The sequence below is a fragment of the Micromys minutus genome, assembly GCF_963924665.1.
Source record: "Micromys minutus genome assembly, chromosome: 23".
Lineage (NCBI taxonomy): Eukaryota > Metazoa > Chordata > Mammalia > Rodentia > Muridae > Micromys > Micromys minutus.
Window position 1 is genome coordinate 3,910,879 of NC_137958.1, and position 15,073 is coordinate 3,925,951.

Consider the following 15,073-nt stretch of genomic DNA (forward strand, 5'->3'; position numbering starts at 1 on the left):
CTGGTTGCCTCAGAGCCTTTTCCAAAGGCATTTTGGCTCCAAGTTTCCACTGGCTGTTCTTAGGTCATGGACGTCTGAGGTCTAACAAATGTGAGCAGGCAGCAGCTGTTCTGGCCAGTCTCATATTACCCGCCACATCTATTTAAGTGCAACGTAGAGGTTACCCAGAGAACGCTGCGCTGCAGAAACACAGCACTCAGCAAGGCCAGGTACAGAACGTGTTGGCATTCCCAGATCACACTGAGAGTAGAAAGTGTCCTGTTTTCGTGTTCTTGTTTAGTAGAAAAGTTGTTTGCAGAGAACACCAATACCCCTGGGTGGTGAAACAGGCCATCATGGAGGAGATATTTCTATTGTGGAAAAAAGGAAATTTTAATGTGTAATAGGCCATTTTATATAATAGCCTGTCTAACATCGATTGGTTTAAAGGTGGGAAACAGAATTTATGTTGTCTTATTTGCATTTATTCTGGAAGGTTATGTTAGAACCTGAGGAGAGCGATTGCTCCTGGTGGAGCGGGATAAAAAGGCACTGCTGAGCAGCCCCACATCCATCCTGTGGTGCTTAGAAGAGACGCCTGTGTTTCCATCTTGCTTCCCATGGAGTGATAAGACAGAGAATGAGAAAAGCCATGCTTTTTATGGATGGGGGTGTGTCTCAGCAGAGTGCTCACCTAGCCTGGGTTCTATCCCCACAGCAGCATGAACTGAGCAAGGTGGCAAAGGCCTGTCACACCACCACTCAGAAGACGGAAACAGGAGGGCAGGAGGTTCAAAGTCAACCTTAGTTATGTAAGGAGTTCAAGGCCAGGCTGTAATCCAGAAGACTCTGTCTCAAAAAAATGTTATTTGTAAAAAGAGATAATTGTTTTGGTTGTGGGCTTTAAAAAAAAAAAAAAAAAGCTAGATTTAACTTTATTTCCTCTTTTAACCACTGAGCCAACTCTGTAGTCACAGACATTTGGTTTTTTTACAGTAGGTGGTAGCTCCTTTATGAAGTTGGATTTGCACCATCATTCCCAGTGCTGTGACATTTAACATGTTTAAGGTCACCTCAGCTTGCATGGCGTCATGATAGGAGGAAGATCATAGGGCATATGGTTTCACTGAGTTCCACTCCACCAAAGAGCTCTCCCCACCTCTTCTCACCATGAGCTCTGCAGCAAGGCTGACATTTGTATGTCAGAGTGAAATGTGCATAACACATCAGACAGGCAGGGACACGGGACAGTAGACTGTTATTCCAGAGGGACACGGAGCCTCGTTAATTAGTGCTGGCCATACAAAGAGTTTAAGCCTCTGGGAAACAACCCCAGGGTGCAGATTACTTTCCATAGCTGGCTGATGACTGGCTAATTTGGAATTCCACTTTCCAGAAACAACAAGCTGTGAAGTGTGTGTGTGTGGGGGGGGGCAGGCCAAACCCCTTCTTTCCCCTCTGAACTAATACAGAAGGCAGACAGTCTCAAGTGACCCAAATCCCGAGTGCCCTGCACAGGAATTCCCTGCAGAGCAGAACAAAGCACTTTCTGGATTAGGCCTTCTGAACTTCCTTAACCAGGAGTTTCTTTCTTAGACACATGGAGACCTGCAGCATTCCATGAACAAGTGTTGTGTATTTTAAACCAGTTTTCATTGCCAGGGGGTCACATGGCTGTGAATGTTCAGCTGGAAACACATAAAGGTGCTAAGCCGAGTAGTGCCGGAGGGTGGGAACGGAGGGTGGGAATGGTGGTGCAGCCGCGGCAGCTGCAAAATAGCACTTTAACTCAGACTTTATAGAGCAATGACCAGCGTTGTTTACGAAGCCAGGCTGAGTGTCGCTCAGTCACTTGGTCAGGCAGCATATGACACGATGTTTAGTGTCACATTGATACCCTTGTGCTGGGAAGAGCTACTGAAAACCCTTCAGCATGTGGAAACCAACACACCCAACAACCACAGCCACAGCCACCACAGTAACACCCAAGCAAGCTGGAGGTCAAGCTGAGTCTCAGTTGACCCTACATTGAGCATCTGCCATACATCTATGACTACCTCAGGAGTGGGAACAGAAGGAAATGTGTATCACACACAAACAGTTCCCCAACATCAAAGGACTAGCGACTTAGGAGAGATGCAGACCCAATCATAACCTTTAAAATTACATTTAGTGTGTGTGTGTGTATGCACGTGTGTACATATATGTGCGTGTACATATATATGTGTGTACATGTACAGGCCATGGCATGTGTGGGGAAGTCAGGACAGCTTGGGAGAGTTGGTTCCTCTCCTAACATGTAGGGCCTAGGGATCAAATTCTTGTCATCATCAGGCTTGTTGACAAGTGCCTTTACCTAAGAGCTATGTCACCGCCCCTGAACAATTACGTGGATAAATGTCATATTTAGGGAGTAAAGGGATAAAAACAGTTCATAATTTGTAAGGCTTGTAAAGAGGGGTGTTGAAGACTTGGCATCTCACGTGAGTCTTAGTTTAGCTACACGGAGATGAGAATCATAGAGCAGCAGAAATGTGTGCAGGCTTGGGAAATGGTGTGTACCGTGTGAGCAAGAGGACCAGGCTTCAGATCACCCAGAAGCCATATAAATGCCTGGTCACCATTGTGGCTCACCTGAAATTTCAGCCCAGAGCAAGATGACTTGTAGACTAGCCATATCATTGAGCTCTGGGTTTGATTGTGAGACCCTGCTCCAAGGAAAAGGGTAGAAAAGCAACTGAGGAAAATTTCTGATTTCAACTTCAGGTTTCTACACGAACATGTACCAGAACATACATATATGTGAACACACTGAGACTGTACACATATCATGCACAGGTGCATAAAAAGAAGAAATCTGCGACTTAGGAATTATATTAGACTTTTATTTCTATATTGGAATACCTAAAGCTACCTACAGAAAGGTAGATTTATTTAACTGTTTTGAACAGCATGCTGCCCACTTTATGAGGTGCCTCTTGGCAGTGCCACATCACGGTAAGTGAGCATTGCCGGAGGGAAACAATCACACACTGAGACAGAAAAGGAGGGCTTGGAATTAATGAGGCACCACAGGGCCCCCAATGACCCAAGACCCTCCCCAGAAAAGATTTCACTACCTCAGGATGCTACAACACTGGGGACCAACCTTCCACAATGTGACTCTTTGGAGGACAAAGTTAGGGCAAAAGAGTTAGCTAAAACCAATGTTTTTCTCTCCCTTTGTACCACTTTCCTCCTCCCAACCTTCTGGACATCCATTTCCAAAATCTAAAGAAACAAAAGGCAACCACATAGAGAACCACTAAAACATGGAAACATCACATGAGCTAGGAGCTAGGCAGTCCTGGTTCACATCCCAGCTCTGCTGTGCCTGCCTTTGTGACCAGGGTGAGTTCTGAATCTACAGAGCAGAGAATCCTTTATTATCTGTGCTTATTAGTTATATTATTAGTTATATTACTAGTTTGCCTGTACACATGAGGTAGCTTATCTGAAAGGGATGCTTATCCTCCCCCCCCCCTATTAAAGATTTATTATGTATGCAACATACAGCTTTCTGCCTGCATATACACCTGCTGGCCAGAAGACCATCAGATCTCATTACAGAGATGGTTGTGAGCTACCATGTGCTTGTGGGAATTGAACTCAGGGCCTCTGGAAGGGCAGTCAGTGCTCTAATCCCTGAACCATCTCTCCAGCCCCCCCCCCCTCTTTTTTTAAGAGTTAAAGGTTTGAGTAGATAAACCTCACATGGAAGCACAGCACTGTCTATGAGAACTTGGGGACTAGAGAAAGTCAGGCACCACTTACAGGATGGAGGTCAGTGTCTCACAGAGAAGCCCTACTATGTGGCCTACCTTCCATGAGGGCAGCAAGCTGCAAATGGGACTGGAACAGCTGGAAGTCTCCTGCTATGATCTGAAGGTTTTCTAAGGCAAAAGTCATTCTTGCTATAATAAAAGCCAAGTCGCTTGAGTGCAATGGCCTTTCTGTACAGTGACATTGTTCTTAAGAATAACACTCGAGAACGCAAGTGGGAGGGATATTGTGCTTTCCTCCCACGAGAGAGCCAACAGCAAAAGTCCCGAGTCAAAGCGTTCATTCTGCTTCACTGTAGTCAGCTGGTTGTTGTTGAATATAATGTTCATACAAAGGAATGTGTGCTATACATAACGGAGGAACTTGGAGAACTTCCTTTGGATTGCATATGCTCCTGTGTATATGCCATTACCCAGCGGAGCCCAAGTGCATTTAACACCCAAGACACCCCCTTCGTGCCATGTGCCCACCTCAGGAAATCACCATCTTGACTTTGAACAGCGTCAATGAGTCTTTCTGTTTTCCTAGCATTTATTTATTTATTCACTTTTCATCCCAACTTCAGCCCCCTCCCTCCTCATCCCTCCTTCCCCCATCCCCTTCTAGAGAAGGGAAAGCCTGCCCGTGGATTGCCGATGCTTCTCTTCCTCCTCTTCTCTTCAAAACATAAAAGGTTTGAGTAGATGACCTAGTGGGGCACCTCAGCACTGGCCATGGAGAACCTGGGGACCCGCCCCGCAGGCTAAGTTGCAGTGGGACTTAGCACATCCTCACCCACTGCAGCCAGACAGGGCAGCCCAGGCAGGGGAAAGGGATCCAAAGACAGGCAATAGAGTCAGAGACAGACCCCACTGCAGTTCTTAGGGGACCCACATGAAGACCAAGCTGCACATCTGCTACAGATGTGTAGGAGGCCTGGGTCCAGCCTATGCATGCTTTCTGGTTAGTGGTTTAATGTTTTCCGATTTTATATAAATAATCACTACCCTACTTACTATTTCATAGCTGCAGTTTTTCATTACTGTTATGTACATGAGATGCATATATATTATGACTGGTTCACATTTTTCATATAAGCTTTAATCAAGAGGGGAAAGCACTTTGAGAAGTTTTGTTGTTGTGCTGGTGAATTTAATTAAGCTCAGGTAATTTGTGCTTTTTCCCCTCAATGGATGGGATTGTTGAGCTTCAGTTATATCTATAGGAACAATAAGTGTGTGTATATGGTGTGTGTCTTTCTCCTCCCCAACACACACACACACACACACACAGAGAGAGAGAGAGAGAGAGATCATGCAGTTAATTATTTTTTAATCTGTCATCTTGTTTCTGTTATCTTTCAGGTATAAGAACCAGGTGCCTATAAATGTCCATGCAAACCCGGGAAAATACATCATTGAAAGTCGATATGGAATGCATACTCTTGAGATCAGCAAGTAAGAGCACACCAGTGTTTGTGTATGTCACCACCAGACACTCCAAGTGCACACCAGCATGTATGTGCACCATCACCACTCAGGGGTGCATCTTATCACTCAGGCCACAGACAAAATTCACCTTCTTTCTGGGCCCCATGCAGGATTATCTAATTATCTAATCGTCTTTCATTTCTTTTCTTTTTGCACATTTTAAATCTCACTTGTGATGTTTATTGCAGCTCCATTACTTTTTATTGGTTATTTTATTTATTTGGTTCCCCTCTGCAAACCCTCTATTACCCCCCCTATGCTTCTGTGAGGGTGCTCCCCCACCCACCCACCCAACCACTGCCTCACTGTCCTAGCACTCTCCTACACTGGGGCATTGAGCTTCCACAGGACCAAGGGCTTCCGCTCCCATTGATAAGGTCATCCTCTGGTGCATCTGCAACTGGAGCCATGGATCCCTCCATGTGTAATCTTTGGTGACATGCACAATGTCAAAGTCTGCTATGCACACACTACCTCCTGACTCGATCTCACACAAAAGATAAAATGTGCATTTTTATTTGTCCCTCTATCTGTATGAGCATATCCTAAAGAAATTATTAAGAAGACAATTGCTCGAGTCGGCATCTCTATGTCAGTGTATCTTCACACAACTCCAAACCTACAGCACCGCGTTCTTGTATTTCTAACCAACAAAGACACAGGGACTGGGATGGTGCCACAAAGCTGGATAAACTGGGGGAATGGTCTTCCCTGCAGCTCACCAGCAACTATGGGGCACTGTGTGCCTTGTCAATCTGTGTGGGTGTGTCAGGGACAGACACCGGGATGCCTTGGGTTAAGCAAAATTTGAGATGGAAACTCTGTTAAAATTTCCAAGTCCTAAAAATATGCATAATGTTTCCTATGACGGTTTGAACTGCAAATGATTATGTGGGTGGAAACAGTAGACAGGCCTCTCGAGCCGAGCTGTAAAAGGAAAGCTGACAGCAGTCATCTTCACAGCAGATACAACCTTCTCAGCACAAGTGTTGGCTCAGGCACCGGGCTTCAAAGAGAGCCCTAAGGTCCTCACAGGCCCCATCTGCTGTGGAATCACTTGTTTTAGCAGCAGTGAGCCTCATGGTTGTTTCTAAAATGAAACAGCTCTGAGAAGGCGACTGTATTTACCTTCCTGGAGTCTAATGCCTTTTGCTTCACAAGACACAGTGTATCACAAATGAAACTAAGTAAACCCAGAAAGAAGGAAGAACAGGAAAACTAAATTAGGTACAAAAACAGTCCACTTGGAATCTCAGTCTGACCTCTGTGAGGGCATTGTTCCCGGATTCATCTGTGAGATTTTCCTGTTCATGTACTACAATGTAAAAGAACACCCAGAAAGTACTTGTGATAAGCTATGAGCGGGAACTCCAATTGGAGCCCAGACATCAGTAGAACTGATGAAGTTTCTTATGTTTTGAAGCTACACCATGGAATGGTATAAAAGACCAGCCTTGTGCAGGTTTGTAGCTCAGGGAGCCTGTGGGAAACTGTCATGAGAAGTTGCTTCTTTCTCTTCCCTGTCATCCTGATGCTAGACTGAAACCTTGTCTCTGGAGCAGGACAGCATGGGGCACACACCCAGGGTCATTACCTGCTCCAGTGCTACTTGCATGGCTGAGCATTCTCTCCTTCAGCCATACAGAGCAGTTACTGGATGTAATTTGTATCCTTAATACTTTGTTAACTCTTCATTTGGCATTTTGAATGAACTAAGGTTAGGGTCACACTGGGTCACAGATATTCTCTTCCTGCCTTACTGCAGTGTGAAAATCAGTAGATGATTGGACTATATGTGTCACAGGAACAGAGACAGTCCCTTCATCAAGAGTCCTAAAGAGTCACGTGTGAGGCATTAATTTACCATCTGCTCTGTTAGCAAAGCACTCCTTGAGAAAACAGCCAACAGTTACAAGGAGTCGCTACCACGGTCATTCATCTTCATGTGTCTTTGCAGGTGTGACTTTGAAGACACGGCTCAGTACCGGGCCTCGGCGATGAATGTTCAAGGAGAGGTCTCAGCATATGCCTCGGTTGTGGTAAAGAGTAGGTTTACCTTTGCTTTATTCAACGTGGATTTAAAACTCCTGCCCATGCTAAAAATTCGGGCAATCACAAAGTAGCTCACACTTCTTCTCTTGTCTTCTCTAGGATATAAGGGAGAACTGGATCAGTCTCTCCTCCGTGGTGGGGTTTCCATGCCTCTCAGCTGTAAGTTTAACAGCACATTTATGCAAAGTGTAGCAGTGATATTGGGATTGCAAACAATGTTCCAAATCCTTGAGTTTAAGGAAGAAACATAATTTGTAAAACAGTGAAATAGATTCACAATACTTATGTGTCAGTACCTGCCAGAACGGATACAATCCCCACTACCCACCCAAACAGTCAGTTTGCTATTTTCAAGTACTTTGGTCACTATTCTGCTTCCAAGTTTAATTGATTTGTTCTGTATATTTAAAAATTATCCTGTTTATATTTGATAAACTGATCTTGTGCTCACACAGTCAAGCCCATATTTATTTTCTACACATTAAATAGTGCTACTTTATCGGGGTCTTATATCTACCACCCTTCTCCACCCTAATCCCTTCCAACCCCAAAACTAAGTAGGAGAGAAAGAAGGTTAGAGGGGTAGAGACCTCTTTAGTCTATTCTGCTGATTAGGGCATCATGTTCAGTCTTTGCTGTCTGGATTTCTCTAACCACCAGCAACAGCAGGGGGCACAGTAGCCACAGCAGCCTCTGGGCTCTGGCTTTTTTAATACCCTCTAAAATGTCCCCAGAATTCCAAACATAAACCATCTTTAGCTAGCAGAATCACACCTCTGCCAAATCATGAGACAAAGCAGCTGTAGACATTCAAAGCAGCCTTGTGTCCCACACCTGGGATTAAAACAAAAATATATATTCACATAACACAACTTTTTTAAGAAACCAAGATTCTCACTACAAGTGGTTCTGAAAATACTTAATACTTTACCTTCTCCTAGCTTGGTTTTCTGCTTCCCTGTTATGGTTTGCTGTTGATAAACAGCCTGTTGACTGACTTCATGAATGGTTCCTAACTCCAAAGTTAAGGTGTCAATCCTGTAGAGGAATAGGGGATGGAAGTGATCTTTTCCCATCACATCGGTAACTCTGAAACCATGACAGCTCCTAAAGTCCCCGTGATTGGCATGATTTATCATTTCCCAATCCTCTGACCCTACTGTGCTCATTCCTGTGGCCAGATCTCTCCCTTTTTCTTCACCGTCAAGCCAGGTTCTGAAAGCCCAGTTTGACTCTTTGTTCCAGAAACTCTTCTGATTGCCTCCTGCGCATCCAATTGCCTTAGTGCATTTGTCCCTAACAGAAACGAGGGGGTTATAGTCATAAATTCAACTAATGTGTGTTTAGTACCTACACATGTGCTGAGTGCTTAGAATATGCTTGTAAGCATCACAGACAAAGCTCTTGGTTTTGTTTTAAATGTTTGTTTTCTAATGTGGGCAGGTGCTTTCTATTTGCATCAATTCATTTTAAAGTCCTTGAAACCTTACAAAGTTGTGTTAAATTTCTATCTGTAGTATATGATATAGGAAAGCACGTGATCCAGGCCTGTAGGAGTGACAGTGAGTTGCTTTGTCCCCCATTGTTAGAGCTGACTTCCCACTGAATACCAAGGCCGTCCGATACAGAGAAGGTAGAGACTGCACGCACTTCCGCTTAGGTTTAGGACCTGAGGACTGATGTAGAACTTTCTTATAACTCTCCTCTCTCCCACAAGGCAGCTCTGGAGCCAGTCTGACCTCTGAAGCCTGTGCGGGATAGGATCCAGCCAAATTTCTCAGATTTCATTGGAATAATATCACATAGAAATTAGGCAGATGGGATATGTTCTTCAAAGAGAAGCTATTTCCTCATTGACTAGTGGTTGCCTGGTAACACACAAGTTGGAGGCAGCACCATGCATTGGTTGAAAATAAAACAATCCTATTAATTATTTATATGCTTTTCAGAAAGTTACTACATTTTTATGATCTATGTAAAATATTATAAAAGACATTAATAGAAAACTACTGAAAGTTTAAAATAGTATGACTTCCCAAAGATTATTCTTAGAGATATAGGTTGAACAAATGTCTAAAAATCATTAACTGTCTTGGGTTAGGAAAGAAATTGCTACATACAGACAGGTTACTTAATGTGTGAGGCACATTACATGGGTACATAGTTGCAACAACCTGAGAACAGTCATTCTTCTCCTTTCCATGGGTGTGCTGGGTACATAGTTGCAACAACCTGAGAACAGTCATTCTTCTCCTTTCTGATGGGTGTGCTGGGACTCATGGAGGTAGTAGACAGCCAACGCCATGACCTCATAGCTGTAACTGTCAATGTCTATTTCTAGAGTCCTTTCTTGTTATGTCTTCCCTCTTTTCCCAGGGCCTTGAAATACTATATTGAAAATACAACCTGTCCTTCACTAAGTTCAATTTTACAGGTATTCTAAATATTTAATAGTTGTCGGTTCAGTTAAGCTCACAATAATCCTGTCAGCTGAGTACCATGATGTTCTCCACAGAGAAAGTTTTGTGTGGGACTCAGGGTACGGCTAGATGACTGCCCACATTCACCCACAGAACTTTCCAGAACCAACACATTGTACTACCTCCAACTTGTGTGTTACTGTCAGCCTGGGGACAAAGCACCCCACTGTCACCTCTACTTAAGCAGTAGAATTCACCTCAAAATCTAAGATTAAAAAGCTCCTATACTATAGGTAAGAAAGTCTAGGATAAATGTGATTTTAATTTGTATTTAAGACATTACATGTGACCTTTTAAATTGGGTTCCTTATAATAATAAATATTGACATTTATCTTATATGATCAATGAGTTAAGAACTTTATGCAAATAAAATAAGATAAGCATGTGATCTACCTACTTCCTATATAGAACTTGATTTTTGTCCACATAAATAATTTGGTCTATTTTTATCTCAGTTGCTTTCTGCCTAAGCTTATTATAATACTGTATCATTATAATACTGTATCATTATAATACTGTGTCTCTTCAAAGAGAAAGAGAATACATTGCTGGTATCTATTTCTGTTGCACCCAGTTGCTGTGACCCCTTACGGCTATGCATCCAAGTTTGAGATCCATTTTGATGACAAGTTTGATGTGTCTTTTGGGAGAGAAGGAGAAACCATGAGTCTGGGATGTCGGGTGGTCATCACTCCTGAAATTAAACACTTCCAGCCAGAGGTCCAGTGGTACAGAAATGGTGAGTCTTTGGAATGAGTTCTTATTTGCTTTAATTAAAGATGCATGTGAGCCAGTTTCAGATCCACTTCTCACAGCTAACAGAACCTACAAGCTAAAGAAAACAGACTGTTGTACTAAGTTTTTAACATACATTTCAAAATGAAGACACCATGTATATATGTATGTAACATATATAAAACTTTAAAAACATCTAATCTCATGAAATAATTAAGTACTAATATTATTAATCAGCAGAACACATTTTTAGAAGCAATTCAGACATTAGTAATCTTACTTTAATGTGATAGTATGTTTATATTTTAAAGGTTTATAGTAAATATATTCTTTATATGAAATATATAAGCAAGTACAAAAATAGATACAAAATAGATAAATATTACAATGTTTGATGGTTTTGTTTTTGCTGGGACTGACTCTTGGGGACAGTAAACAATGCCAGCTCATAGGACTGCTCTGGAAGGCCAGCTGAGCTGGGTTTAATGCTGTGTAGCTAGTGGTTTGACATTCATATCATTTTATCCTTTTCTAAAATTTAATTATGTGTATGGGTGTTTTGCGTCGATGTATATTTGTGCAAACAGTGTATGCACTGACAGTGGTGGCCATTAAGTTTTTCTGGGGACTGGAGTTACAGATAGTTGTGAGCCACCGTGTGAGTGCTGGGAATTGAACTTAAGTCTTCAGGCAAAGCAGTTAGTGTTCCTAATCACCAAGCCATCTCTCAAGCCCCTCATTTATCTGCGAACTTACATTTTATATACGAAATCCCATAGTACTAGAGAGCATTAACATAGCAGAGAAAACAGGCCAACTGGTCAACCAGACAATACAGTCTCAGGCTTGTGGTGGGTTGTGGGCAACATGCCCACTGAACTAAGGGCCTGGCTTTCAGGTGTACATTTGAATACCTGTGACAATCTGGAGACCCTAAGGTTCCAACATGATGATTGGGACCATGACTTGGTCCAGATTAGAATTAGCAAGTCAGTGGCCACTGCCACCACCACCGTTGCTGCCACCACAGCCATAGCAGCAGCAGCAGTGAAGTGTGACTCTGACTGGACCCCAGAGAACAGGACACATTCTACAGGGAAGCAGTTTGGGGACCCACATTAGGAGGAAGCTTCCCCACTTGTTGAGGGCCATGCAGGAGGAAGGACAACTTGCTTTAGAACTCATGGAATGTGGCCTACCAGTTACCACAGCCACATGGGTGACCTTCAGTGTGGAACAGCCCCAAGGGCCACGTGCCCCGAGGACGTCATGCTGTTATAAGTTCTGCTCTGTTTGCTGCCTTCACATCCCTCTTAATCCGAGAATTCTATGAAAACTTTGAGGGGTCCAGCCCCTCACTGGGCAGTGTCTCTGGCATTCACAGCACTAGTGTTTGATCTCTTTCCGGCACTGCTGCTGGGGCAGACTATGATTCTATCACCAACCCGGGAAAGAACTTAGAGATGTAGATTGTCAGCAATGACCACCACCCCCAGAAAGCATATGGAAAAATAAAGTTGTTAGTGAAGCTAGGCCGAGATGCTTTTACTACTGGCTCTGATGTAGAAAACCTTAGGGGACAATTGGAAGTTCAGAAAGGCACTATTTAGTTAAGCGAGGGACCGTTTACAGTCAGGAACAAGAACACTGGCAGCACTGGCTGACGTGGCTCTCACTGAGGCTGGACTGCTGAGGACTGATTTATGCCGTTTTCGCCCTCAGCCTCCTGATAAGGTTTAATAAGAATTGCCGATGAGTAGATATGCATTCTGAGGATTTATGACTTTTTTAATATAAAACTTTATATTTGTGATTCTTTTAAGATTCTTATATGATAGCTTTTAAGGATAGTAAGATAATTCTTTCTTTGTAACCACAAATTGCTGCCTGCCAATAAGAGAACTGTCCGAAAAAATTACCTTGCTTGCTTACACTTTGTTAATCTATAACAAGTTGCTCAGTTTACGAATGTACATGGGTTTTGGGGAATAAGTTTGTTTTCTTTATCTGTACCATGTGATGTTAGTTTTTGAAAAGGTATTGGGGAACACATGTATGTATGCATGTATAATATAAGGTTTGTGTAAGTGGGGATTGGAACATTGTTTCTCACACCCATCAACTGTATGATTTATGTATTTTATGCATGTAGGAATGTATATATGTATGTATGCTATGCATGTATGTATATGTTTGTATGTATGAAATTATTGGACTCTGCCTTTTGTCTCATCTACTGTGTGTGTGTGTGTGTGTGTGTGTGTGTGTGTGAATTTTTTCTTTTGTTTTTCTCTTTCTCACTGGCCCCAAGGAATTAAAAGGGTTCATAGTTTTCCGATGGCCACGGGGAGTGCCAGCCTCAGTAAATTAAGCTTTGTTCCCTCAGAGGAAAGTCTGCTGAGTCCCTATCGCTGGCTGCCTTTGGCATCATCCCTGCAGGTATCTGGATCCACCCTGTCAGCAGCTCTAAGCCCTGACACCCAGTGGCTGCCTGCCTCGGTTTACTCACCACATGGATGTCGGAGTCTGTCGTTGGCACCCACCTACCACAGAGACCATCTCTGTGGGTTTGGGGCAGAGGCTGTCCCAGCACAGAGACAGGGCTGACAGGCAGGCAGCAAGCTCGTCAGTGAGACACCACTTACTGCAGTGAGCTTGTGGGCATTCCAAGCAAACGCCTGAGGACCTCTGGCTCCGAGTCTTAAAAATGAAACTTAGAGATTTTAGCATTCAGTGGAAAAACATGCTTTTCGTGTAAGATTCTGAGTGGGCCAATGATTAACAAAAGGAACAGCTGTAGAATTAATTTTTCCTTATAGCTGAAAGAGAGGCATTTTGGATTATATATGAATTGTGAGTTCTAAAAGTTAAGGGACATACCAGAATAAACATTAAAACACAATTGTGTAAATTTCCACTTAAAATTAAATTCACAGAATACAAAATGATTTGCATGGCTGGCTCTTTTAGAAAAATTCTTACTAGACACTTGCCAATTATAGAATATTAAAATTTATATTTATTTGCTGCACATAAGTTATGGTACCAATCTTTTTTTCTTTTTGTAGTCTGTATGACCCCTGTTATAAGTAGTAAGATATTTTAAAATTACAGAGATTTAGTTAGGGTTCCTCTTGCTGTGATGAAACACCATGGGGAAAGGGGTTTAATTACTTATATTTCCACATCACCGTCTATCACTGAAGGAAGTCAGGCCAGCAGCTCAAACAGGGCAGGAACTTGGAGGCAGGCGCTGATGGAAGATGCTGCTCCTGGTTCGTTCCCCTGGCTTGCTCAGCCTGCTTTCTTATAGAACCCAGGACCACCTGCCTGGGGTGGCTCCGCCCAAGTGGGCTGGGCCCTCCCACATCAATCACTCATTAAGAAAATGCCTACAGCAGGGTCTTGTGGAGGCATTTTCTCAGTTGAGATTCCCTCCTTTCAGAGAACTGTAGTCTGTGTCAGGTTGACGTAAGTCAGCCCGCACAGAGGCTAAACGCCACACTTTGAACTTCTCCGCTCTTTGATCAAAGAGCTTTACATTTTAACTTTGTCAGATGTTACAGATTACAAATGTCTGCCTTGGAGCCCCTCACTTCCACTTAATATTCTCCCTAATGTTAAACACAGAGAGTTCTGAGAGTTAAATAACTTAGTGAAGACAGGAGAGAGGAAGGGGTTGGAGGAGGGGAAATCAAAGAATCTGCTTGTTGTTTTACATTTCTAGGAGCACCTGTTTCTCCATCGAAATGGGTGCAGCCACACTGGAGTGGAGACCGAGCAACACTCACTTTCTCTCACCTCAACAAAGAAGACGAAGGTCTCTACACAGTCCGTGTGAGAATGGGAGAGTATTATGAGCAGTACAGTGCTTACGTCTTTGTTCGAGGTAGGATCTGGGAAAAGCACAGAACCCACAGACAGTCTCACACAATTGTGCACAACCACACACATCCAATCGGTAGCAGCGACGGGTGGTGTGTACAAAGGGCAGGGACTTAATCAACAAAAGCTGATGACCCGCACTTACTGGGAATTCCTCGTTCATGGGGGAATAATTGCAATCTCTGATCCCCATCACAAATGGGGTTCAACGGGCTACCTGTGCCTGCCGGTGTAGGGTAGGCACACGCCAAACCAGTCAGTGTGGCACACATGCATCTCCAGGCATCTAAGGGCATCACAGACCTGTTATTGCTTAATATCTGGTGGCCCACACACAACCACACACGACTGCACATGACTACATTTAAAACACCGAGGCCAAACCAGTCAGCAGGAGCATGTTTTAGTAGTGATAGGAGTTAGTTAAAAATCTTCCCGGATCACCAAGGACAGGAATGTTGATGACCCACAAGCACCAAAGCAAAGGTAAGTGGTTCACAACCCGAGCCTGTCCCTAACAATGGGATTTGTCTTCTGTGGGCCTCTAGTTCAGACAGTGGAGCTTCCAGATCCTTGCGATTGGAAAGCTGTCTTAGTTCATGGATGCTGCCACAGGAAAGGCTGCTCTATCTGGAGGCTTTGTCTTTAAC

General features: G+C 43.3%; 1 protein-coding gene across 1 annotated transcript in view; it reads left to right on the top strand.

Moving 5' to 3' along the window:
* MYOM1 (myomesin 1) overlaps nt 1–15,073 on the top strand; it is a 111,052-nt gene that overhangs the window by 17,976 nt on the left and 78,003 nt on the right. The window contains exons 6-10 of the mRNA XM_080936369.1: nt 5,145–5,237; nt 7,228–7,316; nt 7,422–7,481; nt 10,378–10,542; nt 14,266–14,427. Coding sequence (XP_080792495.1) covers nt 5,145–5,237; nt 7,228–7,316; nt 7,422–7,481; nt 10,378–10,542; nt 14,266–14,427 — 569 coding nt within the window. The remainder of the gene's footprint in view (nt 1–5,144; nt 5,238–7,227; nt 7,317–7,421; nt 7,482–10,377; nt 10,543–14,265; nt 14,428–15,073) is intronic.